We start from the raw sequence: 15,271 nt of genomic DNA on the forward strand, positions 1-15,271 counted from the left end.
TCTGTTGTTTTCTCTCTATCTTTCCCTCGCTCTATCAGTATCTTTCCCTCGCTCTATCTCTCTATCTCTCCTTCACTCTCTCTCTTTCTCAGTTTCTCTCTCGCTCAGTCTCCTTCCCTCTCTCTCAGAGGCATCTAAGGGCACAGGGTAGCTCTGTCAATCAATCTCTCTCTCTCATTCTCTCTTCTTCTTTCTCTCTCAGTTCTCTCTCTACTCTCACTCTACCCTCTTGCCTTCAATGCAGGGTCTGGTGTGGGGGATCAGGGAAGGAGAGGGGGAGGAAACCATATTTCCTCTCTGTCCCCAGCAGGTGGTCTCCTAGCAACCTCATTAATGTTGTACAGCCAATATATCTCATTTGCATAATAATTTACAGAACCACTAGGCCCTCTGAACCCTGTTGTTGTCTGAAATGATAACTCTCCATGGACCATCATTCACACCCTGATCCTTATTAAAACTTTGTCGGGATCGGTGTCCCTGTCCACTGGACAGCTGAGCTAACGTAGGCTAATGGGATTAGCATGAGGTTGTAAGTAACAAGAACATTTCCCAGGACATAAACATATCTGATGTTGGCAGAAAGCTTGTTAATCTAACTGCCCTGTCCAATTTACAGTAGCTATTACAGTGAAATAATACCATGCTATTGTTTGAGGAGAGTGCACAACTGTGAACATAAAAAGTTATTAAATAACAAATTAGGCACATTTGGGCAGTATTGAAATAAATTGTTTAATTGGATCAGTCTAAAACGTTGCGCATACACTGCTACCATCTAGTGGCTGAAATCTAAATTGCACCTGGACTGGAATAATACATTATAGCTTTTCTCATTTCAAAGATGAGGGTACAATAAAAATACAGAAAATCATGTTTTTTCTTTGTATTATCTTTTACCAGAGCTATTGTGTAAAATTCTCCTACATTCCTTTCAAAATGGTACCAAGTATATGCACATCCTTAGGGCAGCAGCATAGCCTAGTGCTTAGAGCGTTGGTCTAGTAACCGCAAGGTTGCAAGATTGAATCCCCGAGCTGACAAGGTACAAATATGTCGTTCAGCCCCTGAACAAGGCAGGTAACCCACTGTTCCTAGGCCGTCATTATAAATAATAATTTGTTCTTAACGGACTTGCCTAGTAAAATAAACAAATCCTTGCTTCAGGTGCTGAGCTTCAGGCAGTTAGATTTGGGTATGTCATTTTAGAAGACAAATTAAAAAATGGGGAGGATCCCTAAGAGGTTTTAACCCACTATAGCACTGGGAGAGAACACCCTGATCCTGATTAACCCCCAGTAGAGAGAACACCCTAAACACTGATCCAGATTAACCCCCAGTAGAGAACACCCTGATCCTGATTAACCCTCAGTAGAGAGAACACCCTGATCCTGATTAACCCTCAGTAGAGAGAACACCCTGATCCTGATTAACCCCCAGTAGAGAGAACACCCTGATCCTGATTAAGCCTCAGTAGAGAGAACACCCTGATCCTGCTTAACCCTCAGTAGAGAGCACACCCTGATACTGATTAACCCTCAGAACACCCTGATCCTGATTAACCCCCAGTAGAGAGAACACCCTGATCCTGATTAACCCTCAGTAAAGAGAACACCCTGATCCTGATTAAACCCCAGTTTAGAGAACACCCTGATCCTGATTACCCCCCAGTAGAGAACACCCTGATCCTGATTAACCCCCAGTATAGAGAACACCCTGATCCTGATTAACCCTCAGAACACCCTGATCCTGATTAACCCTCAGAACACCCTGATCCGGATTAACCCCAGTAGAGAGAACACCCTGATCCTGATTAACCCACAGTAGAGAGAACACCCTGATCCTGATTAACCCTCAATAGAGAGAACACCCTGATCCCGATTACCCCCAGTAGAGAGAACACCCTGATCCTGATTAACCCCAGTAGAGAGAACACCCTGATCCTGATTAACCCCAGTAGAGAGAACACCCTGATCCTGATTAACCCTCAATAGAGAGAACACCCTGATCCCGATTACCCCCCAGTAGAGAGAACACCCTGATCCTGATTAACCCCCAGTTTAGATAACACCCTGATCCTGATTAACCCCCAGTAGAGAACACCATGATCCTGATTAACACCCAGTATAGAGAACACCCTGATCCTGATTAACCCTTACAACACCCTGATCCTGATTAACCCCCAGTAGAGAGAACACCCTGATCCTGATTAACCCTCAATAGAGAGAACACCCTGATCCTGATTAACCCTCATTAGAAAGAACACCCTGATCCTGATTAACCCTCATTAGAAAGAACACCCTGATCCTGATTAACCCTCAGTAGAGAGAACACCCTGATCCTGATTAACCCTCAGTAGAGAGAACACCCTGATCCTGATTAACCCTTGTTACCATCCACACTACAACGACCTCCAATTGACCTGCTTTACCCGCTGACTTCCAGGACTCTGGTCAGAGGTATTGTACTGTAAAGGAAACAGAGATTCATGTGTGACAAACTATGGTCCTGATAACATCCTGGTCCGCTGGTCATTAGATAATTACACCAACATCACCACCGAATTTTAATTCAGAAAATGTCAGATCAATTAATTATAGAGTCACAACATCAGTCTTAGTTCCTATTGGCCCAGGGGCAGTGGGGAGGAGCCATTGAACTTCAGTTCTAAATGCTCACACACAGAGATAAACGTCATCTCCTTGATAAGAGGGACGTTAGAATCTGAGATAGACTTTAGCTCTTTGATAAGAGGGAAGTTAGAATCTAGCTTAGCATGAAGATAATTGAGCTCCTTCTGGCATAGTAAGAGCAAGTTAGCATTTAGATGGTATTCTAGCCAGAGGGAGCTAATAAGAGGAGATAGAGAGGAGAAAGCCCCGCTGTTCCCAGACCAGATGATACCCCTGGGGATGGCCGGGGGCAATCCTCACCCCCTAACCAGCCTGGAGCACCCTGGAATCTCACCATCCTGGCAGCTAGAACCTACCAAATGATGATGATGCTGTTTGTGGAACTTGGCTCATAGAAACTTGCTGGTCTTTAAAAATACTCTGAAATGTAGATTTTATTTTTAAATGTCCCTGTCTCGGTCTTTCACTGCCTAACGTTGTCCCCCCCCACGTTGTGCTCTCTCTTTTCCTCTCTACCTCACGTTCCTTCCCCCTCTCTCTCTCTCTCTCTCTCTCTCTCTCTCTCTCACTCCCTATGATTCTCTCCCCTCTCCTCTCTCTCTCTCCCATCCAACTCTCTCTCTCTCTCTCTCTCTCTCTCTCTCTCTCTCTCTCTCTCTCTCTCTCTCTCTCTCTCTCTCTCTCTCTCTCCTCCCTATGATTCTCTCCCCTCTCTCTCTCTCTCTCTCTCTCTCTCTCTCCTCTCTCACTCCCTATGATTCTCTCCCCTCTCTCTCTCTCTCTCTCTCTCTCTCCCTATGATTCTCTCCCCTCTCCTCTCTCTCTCTCTCTCTCACTCTCTCTCTCTCTCTCTCTCTCTCTCTCTCTCTCTCACTCCCTATGATTCTCCCCTCTCTCTCTCTCTCTGTCTCTCTCTCTCACTCTCTCTCTCTCTCTCTCTCACTCCCTATGATTCTCTCCCTCTCCCTCTCTCCCTCTCTCTCTCTCTCTCTCTCTCTCTCTCTCTCTCTCTCTCTCTCTCACTCCCTATGATTCGCTCCCCTCTCCTCTCTCTCTCTCTCTCACTCTCTCTCTCCCATCCAACTCTCTCTCTCTCTCTCTCTCTCTCTCTCTCTCTCTCTCTCTCTCTCACTCTCCCTATCATTCTCTCTCCTCTCCTCTCTCTCCTCTCTCTCCCTCTCTCTTATCTCCTCTCCTCTCCTCTCCTCTCCTCTCAGACACAACCAGAAGTCCCTAGAAGCAACGAGGGATGCGGTCCATAAGAACCGCTGTCACGTTAAGTTCCTTGAGGTGTTCAGTAGCTACCCCTACAGAGTCAACGTCACTGCCCTCAACGCCCTCGGAAGTGCCTCCACTGCCATCACCTTTGAAGAGTTCAACATAGGTACTCTCATCTTCATCATCTTCCTCATCATGTTTATTAGTTATTAACTAGAACACTGTAGAAGGTTGCTTTTATTCTGGAGGATGAAATGAGTCCTGTACTGGCTGAACAGCTCTCTCTCATATCCTCCCAGGGTGTGTGTGTGTGTGTGTGTGTGTGTGTGTGTGTGTGTGTGTGTGTGTGTGTGTGTGTGTGTGTGTGTGTGTGTGTGTGTGTGTGTGTGTGTGTGTGTGTGTGTGTGTGACTGTATGGGGTATGGGGAGCATATCTCCCTCCCATCCTCACTAGCTAACTGTATCAACCTTGACATCACACAAGTCATTGGGTCGTTAGATTGTATTGCTGACTCAACAATCTGAAGGCACCTGGAGGACAAACTGATTTGAACTCGTTAGGACAGCAGGAACTCATTATAACGGACAGCAGGAACTCATTACAACAGACAACAGGAACTCATTACAACAGACAGCAGGAACTCATTACAACAGACAGCTGGAACTCATTATAACAGACAGCAGGAACTCATTATAACAGACAGCAGGAACTCATTATAACAGACAGCAGACACTCAATATAACAGACAGCAGACACTCAATATAACAGACAGCAGAAATCATTATACAAATCATTAGGAACACCTTCCTGATACTGACTATACAAATCATTCAATAATATAATAATTACTTTAGCAAAAAATATCTATTTTTAATTTACTATCTGTAGAATCTATGAGAATAGAAATGTTCAATACTTTTTGTGAAGCAGCAATGCACAGTTGAAAAATACATGGCAAATAGAAATCCAATATGGATGATGTTGAGAGAGAGATGTGAGGGGTTGAATGGAGCAGATGGGTGGGACTAATAACAAGATAACCAATGTAAAACATATGAGGTCTATAAAATGTATATTGGTTCAGAAATGTTGCGAAATAGCACAGTTACAAATAGAAATCAAACTGGATGGACATCAGAAATAGAGGAAGGACTAAAGACAAACCAAATATAACTATTGTAAAATAGATTGTGTCTGTAAAATGTGTATAAGATGTGTAGACTGGAGATAGAAGCCTAAGTGTTTATTAGTTTACTCCAATTGGGAGAAGGATGGTAGGGTTTGGAGGGAATAAAGGTATATTCTATAAAAAGGTATGTATATCTATATAGGTGTGTATATGTATATCTATATAGGTGTGTGTATGTATATCTATATAGGTGTGTGTATGTATATCTATATAGGTGTGTGTATGTATATCTATATAGGTGTGTGTATGTATATCTATATAGGTGTGTATATGTATATCTGTGTGTATGTATATCTATATAGGTGTGTGTATGTATATCTATATAGTATATGTATATCTATATAGGTGTGTGTATATGTATATGTATCTATATAGGTGTGTGTATGTATATCTATATAGGTGTGTGTATGTATATCTATATAGGTGTGTGTATGTATATCTATATAGGTGTGTATATGTATATCTATATAGGTGTGTGTATGTATATCTATATAGGTGTGTGTATGTATATCTATATAGGTGTGTGTATGTATATCTATATAGGTGTGTGTATGTATATCTATATAGGTGTGTGTATGTATATCTATATAGGTGTGTATGTATATCTATATAGGTGTGTGTATGTATATCTATATAGGTGTGTGTATGTATATCTATATAGGTGTGTGTATGTATATCTGTGTGTATGTATATATGTGTGTATGTATATCTGTGTGTATGTATATCTGTGTGTATGTATATCTGTGTGTATGTATATCTATATAGGTGTGTGTATGTATATCTATATAGGTGTGTGTATGTATATCTATATAGGTGTGTGTATGTATATCTATATAGGTGTGTGTATGTATATCTATATAGGTGTGTATATGTATATCTATATAGGTGTGTGTATGTATATCTATATAGGTGTGTATATGTATATCTATATAGGTGTGTGTATGTATATCTATATAGGTGTGTGTATGTATATCTATATATGTATATCTATATAGGTGTGTGTATGTATATCTATATAGGTGTGTGTATGTATATCTATATAGGTGTGTATATGTATATCTATATAGGTGTGTGTATGTATATCTATGTATATCTATATAGGTGTGTATATGTATATCTGTATAGGTGTGTGTATGTATATCTATATAGGTGTGTGTATGTATATCTATATAGGTGTGTGTATGTATATCTATATAGGTGTGTGTATGTATATCTATATAGGTGTGTGTATGTATATCTATATAGGTGTGTGTATGTATATCTATATAGGTGTGTGTATGTATATCTATATAGGTGTGTGTATGTATATCTATATAGGTGTGTGTATGTATATCTATATAGGTGTGTGTATGTATATCTATATAGGTGTGTGTATGTATATCTATATAGGTGTGTATATGTATATCTATATAGGTGTGTATATCTATATAGGTGTGTGTATGTATATCTATATAGGTGTGTGTATGTATATCTATATAGGTGTGTGTATGTATATCTATATAGGTGTGTGTATGTATATCTATATAGGTGTGTATATGTATATCTATATAGGTGTGTGTATGTATATCTATATAGGTGTGTATATGTATATCTATATAGGTGTGTGTATGTATATATGTGTATATGTATATCTATATAGGTGTGTGTATGTATATCTATATAGGTGTGTGTATGTATATCTATATAGGTGTGTATATGTATATCTGTGTGTATGTATATCTATATAGGTGTGTATATGTATATATGTGTGTATGTATATCTATATAGGTGTGTGTATGTATATCTATATAGGTGTGTGTATGTATATCTATATAGGTGTGTGTATGTATATCTATATAGGTGTGTGTATGTATATCTATATAGGTGTGTATATGTATATCTATATAGGTGTGTGTATGTATATCTATATAGGTGTGTATATGTATATCTATATAGGTGTGTGTATGTATATCTATATAGGTGTGTGTATGTATATCTATATAGGTGTGTGTATATGTATATCTATATAGGTGTGTGTATGTATATCTATATAGGTGTGTGTATGTATATCTATATATAGGTGTGTGTATGTATATCTATATAGGTGTGTATATGTATATCTGTGGTGTGTATATGTATATCTATATAGGTGTGTGTATGTATATCTATATATCTATGTGTGTATGTATATCTATATAGGTGTGTATATGTATATCTATATAGGTGTGTATATGTATATCTATATAGGTGTGTATGTATGTATATCTATATAGGTGTGTGTATGTATATCTATATAGGTGTGTGTATGTATATCTATATAGGTGTGTGTATGTATATCTATATCTGTGTGTATGTATATCTATATAGGTGTGTGTATGTATATCTATATAGGTGTGTGTATGTATATCTATATAGGTGTGTGTATGTATATCTATATAGGTGTGTATATGTATATCTATATAGTATATATCTATATAGGTGTGTATATGTATATCTATATAGGTGTGTATATGTATATCTATATAGGTGTGTGTATGTATATCTATATAGGTGTGTGTATGTATATCTATATAGGTGTGTGTATGTATATCTATATAGGTGTGTGTATGTATATCTATATAGGTGTGTATATGTATATCTATATAGGTGTGTATATGTATATCTATATAGGTGTGTGTATGTATATCTATATAGGTGTGTGTATGTATATCTATATAGGTGTGTATATGTATATCTATATAGGTGTGTATATGTATATCTATATAGGTGTGTGTATGTATATCTATATAGGTGTGTGTATGTATATCTATATAGGTGTGTGTATGTATATCTATATAGGTGTGTATATGTATATCTATATAGGTGTGTATATGTATATCTATATAGGTGTGTATATGTATATCTATATAGGTGTGTGTATGTATATCTATATAGGTGTGTATATGTATATCTGTGTGTATGTATATATGTATATATAGGTGTGTGTATGTATATCTATATGTATATCTATATAGGTGTGTGTATGTATATCTATATAGGTGTGTGTATGTATATCTATATAGGTGTGTATATGTATATCTATATAGGTGTGTGTATGTATATCTATATAGGTGTGTGTATGTATATCTATATAGGTGTGTGTATGTATATCTATATAGGTGTGTATATGTATATCTATATAGGTGTGTATATGTATATCTATATAGGTGTGTGTATGTATATCTATATAGGTGTGTGTATGTATATCTGTGTGTATGTATATCTATATAGGTGTGTGTATGTATATCTATATAGGTGTGTGTATGTATATCTATATAGGTGTGTGTATGTATATCTATATAGGTGTGTGTATGTATATCTATATAGGTGTGTATATGTATATATGTGTGTATGTATATCTATATAGGTGTGTGTATGTATATCTATATAGGTGTGTATATGTATATCTATATATGTATATCTATATGTGTGTATGTATATCTATATAGGTGTGTGTATGTATATCTATATAGGTGTGTATATGTATATCTATATAGGTGTGTGTATGTATATCTGTGTGTATGTATATCTATATAGGTGTGTGTATGTATATCTATATAGGTGTGTGTATGTATATCTATATAGGTGTGTGTATGTATATCTATATAGGTGTGTGTATGTATATCTATATAGGTGTGTATATGTATATCTATATAGGTGTGTGTATGTATATCTATATAGGTGTGTATGTATATCTATATAGGTGTGTGTATGTATATCTATATAGGTGTGTATATGTATATCTATATAGGTGTGTGTATGTATATCTATATAGGTGTGTGTATGTATATCTATATAGGTGTGTATATGTATATCTATATAGGTGTGTGTATGTGTGTGTATCTATATAGGTGTGTGTATGTATATCTATATAGGTGTGTGTATATCTATATATCTATATAGGTGTGTGTATGTATATCTATATAGGTGTGTGTATGTATATCTATATAGGTGTGTATGTATATCTATATAGGTGTGTATATGTATATCTATATAGGTGTGTGTATGTATATCTATATAGGTGTGTGTATGTATATCTATATAGGTGTGTGTATGTATATCTATATAGGTGTGTGTATGTATATCTATATAGGTGTGTGTATGTATATCTATATAGGTGTGTGTATGTATATCTGTGTGTATGTATATCTATATAGGTGTGTGTATGTATATCTATATAGGTGTGTGTATGTATATCTATATAGGTGTGTGTATGTATATCTATATAGGTGTGTGTATGTATATCTATATAGGTGTGTGTATGTATATCTATATAGGTGTGTATATGTATATCTATATAGGTGTGTGTATGTATATCTATATAGGTGTGTGTATGTATATCTATATAGGTGTGTATATGTATATCTATATAGGTGTGTGTATGTATATCTATATAGGTGTGTGTATGTATATCTATATGTGTATATCTATATATAGGTGTGTGTATGTATATCTATATAGGTGTGTATATGTATATCTATATAGGTGTGTGTATGTATATCTATATAGGTGTGTATATGTATATCTATATAGGTGTGTGTATGTATATCTATATAGGTGTGTGTATGTATATCTATATAGGTGTGTATATGTATATATGTGTGTATGTATATCTATATAGGTGTGTATATGTATATATGTGTGTATGTATATCTATATAGGTGTGTATATGTATATCTATATAGGTGTGTGTATGTATATCTATATAGGTGTGTGTATGTATATCTATATAGGTGTGTATATGTATATCTATATAGGTGTGTGTATGTATATCTATATAGGTGTGTATATGTATATCTATATAGGTGTGTATATGTATATCTATATAGGTGTGTGTATGTATATCTATATAGGTGTGTATATGTATATCTATATAGGTGTGTGTATGTATATCTATATAGGTGTGTGTATGTATATCTATATAGGTGTGTATATGTATATCTATATAGGTGTGTATATGTATATCTATATAGGTGTGTGTATGTATATCTATATAGGTGTGTGTATGTATATCTATATAGGTGTGTGTATGTATATCTATATAGGTGTGTATATGTATATCTATATAGGTGTGTGTATGTATATCTATATAGGTGTGTGTATGTATATCTATAGGTGTGTATATATATATATAGGTGTGTGTATGTATATCTATATAGGTGTGTGTATGTATATCTATATAGGTGTGTATATGTATATCTATATAGGTGTGTATATGTATATCTATATAGGTGTGTATATGTATATCTATAGGTAGTGTGTGTGTATGTATATCTATATAGGTGTGTGTATGTATATCTATATAGGTGTGTGTGTATGTATATCTATATAGGTGTGTGTATGTATATCTATATAGGTGTGTGTATGTATATCTATATAGTGTGTGTATGTATATCTATATAGGTGTGTGTATGTATATCTATATAGGTGTGTGTATGTATATCTATATAGGTGTGTGTATGTATATCTATATAGGTGTGTGTATGTATATCTATATAGGTGTGTGTATGTATATCTATATAGGTGTGTATATGTATATCTATATGTATATCTATATAGGTGTGTGTATGTATATCTATATAGGTGTGTATATGTATATCTATATAGGTGTGTGTATATGTATATCTATATAGGTGTGTGTATGTATATCTATATAGGTGTGTGTATGTATATCTATATAGGTGTGTGTATGTATATCTATATAGGTGTGTGTATGTATATCTATATAGGTGTGTGTATGTATATCTATATAGGTGTGTGTGTGTATATCTATATAGGTGTGTATATGTATATCTATATAGGTGTGTATATGTATATCTATATGTATATCTATATAGGTGTGTGTATGTATATCTATATAGGTGTGTATATGTATATCTATATAGGTGTGTATATGTATATCTATATAGGTGTGTGTATGTATATCTATATAGGTGTGTGTATGTATATCTATATAGTGTGTGTATGTATATCTATATAGGTGTGTGTATGTATATCTATATAGGTGTGTGTATATGTATATCTATATAGGTGTGTATATGTATATCTATATAGGTGTGTATATATCTATATAGTATATCTATATAGGTGTGTGTATGTATATCTATATAGTGTGTATGTATATCTATATAGGTGTGTGTATGTATATCTATATAGGTGTGTATATGTATATCTATATAGGTGTGTATATGTATATCTATATAGGTGTGTGTGTATATCTATATAGTATATATCTATATATCTATATAGGTGTGTATATATGTGTGTATGTATATCTATATAGGTGTGTATATGTATATCTATATAGGTGTGTGTATGTATATCTATATAGGTGTGTGTATGTATATCTATATAGGTGTGTATGTATATCTATATAGGTGTGTGTATGTATATCTATATAGGTGTGTATATGTATATCTATATAGGTGTGTGTATGTATATGTATATCTATATAGGTGTGTGTATATCTATATAGGTGTGTGTATATCTATATAGGTGTGTGTATGTATATCTATATAGGTGTGTGTATGTATATCTATATAGGTGTGTGTATGTATATCTATATAGGTGTGTGTATGTATATCTATATATCTATATAGGTGTGTGTATGTATATCTATATAGGTGTGTATATGTATATCTATATAGGTGTGTATATGTATATCTATATAGGTGTGTGTATATGTATATATCTATATAGGTGTGTATATGTATATCTATATAGGTGTGTGTATGTATATCTATATATATCTATATAGGTGTGTATATGTATATCTATATAGGTGTGTGTATGTATATCTATATAGGTGTGTATATGTATATCTATATAGGTGTGTATATGTATATCTATATAGGTGTGTGTATGTATATCTATATAGGTGTGTATATGTATATCTATATAGGTGTGTGTATGTATATCTATATAGGTGTGTATATGTATATCTATATAGGTGTGTGTATGTATATCTGTGTGTATGTATATCTATATAGGTGTGTATATGTATATCTATATAGGTGTGTATATGTATATCTATATAGGTGTGTATATGTATATCTATATAGGTGTGTATATGTATATCTATATAGGTGTGTATATGTATATCTATATAGGTGTGTGTATGTATATCTATATAGGTGTGTATATGTATATCTATATAGGTGTGTGTATGTATATCTATATAGGTGTGTGTATATATATCTATATCTATAGGTGTGTGTATGTATATCTATATATCTATATAGGTGTGTGTATGTATATCTATATAGGTGTGTGTATATATATAGGTGTGTGTATGTATATCTATATAGGTGTGTATGTATATCTGTGTGTATGTATATCTATATAGGTGTGTATATGTATATCTATATAGGTGTGTGTATGTATATCTATATGTGTGTGTATATCTATATAGTGTGTATGTATATCTATATAGTGTGTATATATCTATATAGGTGTGTGTATGTATATCTATATAGGTGTGTGTATGTATATCTATATATATATATATAGGTGTGTATATGTATATCTATATAGTGTGTATATGTATATCTATATAGGTGTATATGTATATGTATATGTATATCTATATAGTGTGTGTATGTATATCTATATAGGTGTGTGTATGTATATCTATATAGGTGTGTATATGTATATATATAGGTGTGTGTATGTATATCTATATAGGTGTGTGTATGTATATCTATATAGGTGTGTGTATGTATATCTATATAGGTGTGTGTGTATATCTATATAGGTGTGTGTATGTATATCTATATAGGTGTGTATATGTATATCTATATAGGTGTGTGTATGTATATCTATATAGGTGTATGTATGTATATGTATATATGGTGTGTGTATGTATATCTATATAGGTGTGTGTATGTATATCTATGTATATGTATATATCTATATAGTGTGTATGTATATCTATATAGGTGTGTGTATGTATATCTATATAGGTGTGTATGTATATCTATATAGGTGTGTATATGTGTGTATATATCTATATAGGTGTGTGTATGTATATCTATATAGGTGTGTATGTATATCTATATAGGTGTGTATATGTATATCTATATAGGTGTGTATATGTATATCTATATAGGTGTGTATGTATATCTATATAGGTGTGTGTATGTATATCTATATAGGTGTGTATATGTATATCTATATAGGTGTGTGTATGTATATCTATATAGGTGTGTGTATGTATATCTATATAGGTGTGTATGTATATCTATATAGGTGTGTATATGTATATCTATATAGGTGTGTGTATGTATATCTGTGTGTATGTGTGTGTATATCTATATAGGTGTGTATATGTATATCTATATAGGTGTGTGTATGTATATCTATATAGGTGTGTGTATGTATATCTATATAGGTGTGTATATATCTATATAGGTGTGTATATGTATATCTATATAGGTGTGTATATGTATATCTGTGTGTATGTATATCTATATATCTATGTATATCTATATAGGTGTGTGTATGTATATCTATATAGGTGTGTGTATGTATATCTATATAGGTGTGTGTATGTATATCTATATAGGTGTGTGTATGTATATCTATATAGGTGTGTGTATGTATATCTATATAGGTGTGTATATGTATATCTGTGTGTATATATCTATATAGGTGTGTATATGTATATCTATATAGGTGTGTATGTATATCTATATAGGTGTGTATGTATATCTATAGTGTGTGTATATATCTATATAGGTGTGTGTATGTATATCTATATAGGTGTGTGTATGTATATCTATATAGGTGTGTGTATGTATATCTATATATCTATATAGGTGTGTGTATGTATATCTATATAGGTGTGTGTATGTATATCTATATAGGTGTGTGTATGTATATCTATATAGGTGTGTGTATGTATATCTATATATATATATCTATATAGGTGTGTATGTATATCTATATAGGTGTGTGTATGTATATCTATATAGGTGTGTGTATGTATATCTATGTGTGTATGTATATCTATATAGGTGTGTGTATGTATATCTATATAGGTGTGTGTATGTATATCTATATAGGTGTGTGTATGTATATGTGTATCTATATAGGTGTGTGTATGTATATCTATATAGGTGTGTATATGTATATCTGGTGTGTATGTATATCTATATAGTGTGTGTATATGTATATCTATATAGGTGTGTGTATGTATATCTGTGTGTATCTATATAGGTGTGTGTATGTATATCTATATAGGTGTGTATATGTATATCTGTGTGTATGTATATCTATATAGGTGTGTGTATGTATATCTATATAGGTGTGTGTATGTATATCTATATAGGTGTGTATATGTATATCTATATAGGTGTGTATATGTATATCTATATAGGTGTGTGTATGTATATCTATATAGGTGTGTGTATGTATATCTATATAGGTGTGTGTATGTATATCTATATAGGTGTGTATATGTATATCTATATAGGTGTGTGTATGTATATCTATATAGGTGTGTGTATGTATATCTATATAGGTGTGTATATGTATATCTATATAGGTGTGTATATGTATATCTATATAGGTGTGTGTATGTATATCTATATAGGTGTGTGTATGTATATCTATATAGGTGTGTGTATGTATATCTATATAGGTGTGTGTATGTATATCTATATAGGTGTGTGTATGTATATCTATATAGGTGTGTGTATGTATATCTATATAGGTGTGTGTATGTATATCTATATAGGTGTGTGTATGTATATCTATATAGGTGTGTGTATGTATATCTATATAGGTGTGTGTATGTATATCTATATAGGTGTGTATGTATATCTATATAGGTGTGTGTATGTATATCTATATCTATATAGGTGTGTATATGTATATCTATATAGGTGTGTGTATGTATATCTATATAGGTGTGTGTATATCTATATAGGTGTGTGTATGTATATCTATATAGGTGTGTGTATGTATATCTATATAGGTGTGTATATGTATATATGTGTGTATGTATATCTATATAGGTGTGTATATGTATATATGTGTGTATGTATATCTATATAGGTGTGTATATGTATATATGTGTGTATGTATATCTATATAGGTGTGTATATGTATATCTATATAGGTGTGTGTATGTATATCTATATAGGTGTGTGTATGTATATCTATATAGGTGTGTGTATGTATATCTATATAGGTGTGTGTATGTATATCTGT

The 15,271-nt window shown here is 33.1% G+C and overlaps 1 protein-coding gene across 1 annotated transcript in view; it reads left to right on the plus strand.

Moving 5' to 3' along the window:
- Positions 1-15,271, plus strand: part of cntfr (ciliary neurotrophic factor receptor) — a 553,504-nt gene that overhangs the window by 446,039 nt on the left and 92,194 nt on the right. Inside the window, exon 5 of the mRNA XM_042326362.1 lies at positions 3,851-4,017. Within this exon, the coding sequence (XP_042182296.1) occupies positions 3,851-4,017 (167 nt within the window). The remainder of the gene's footprint in view (positions 1-3,850; positions 4,018-15,271) is intronic.

The sequence above is a fragment of the Oncorhynchus tshawytscha genome, linkage group LG09 (assembly GCF_018296145.1).
Source record: "Oncorhynchus tshawytscha isolate Ot180627B linkage group LG09, Otsh_v2.0, whole genome shotgun sequence".
In the NCBI taxonomy this organism is placed as follows: Eukaryota; Metazoa; Chordata; class Actinopteri; order Salmoniformes; family Salmonidae; genus Oncorhynchus; species Oncorhynchus tshawytscha.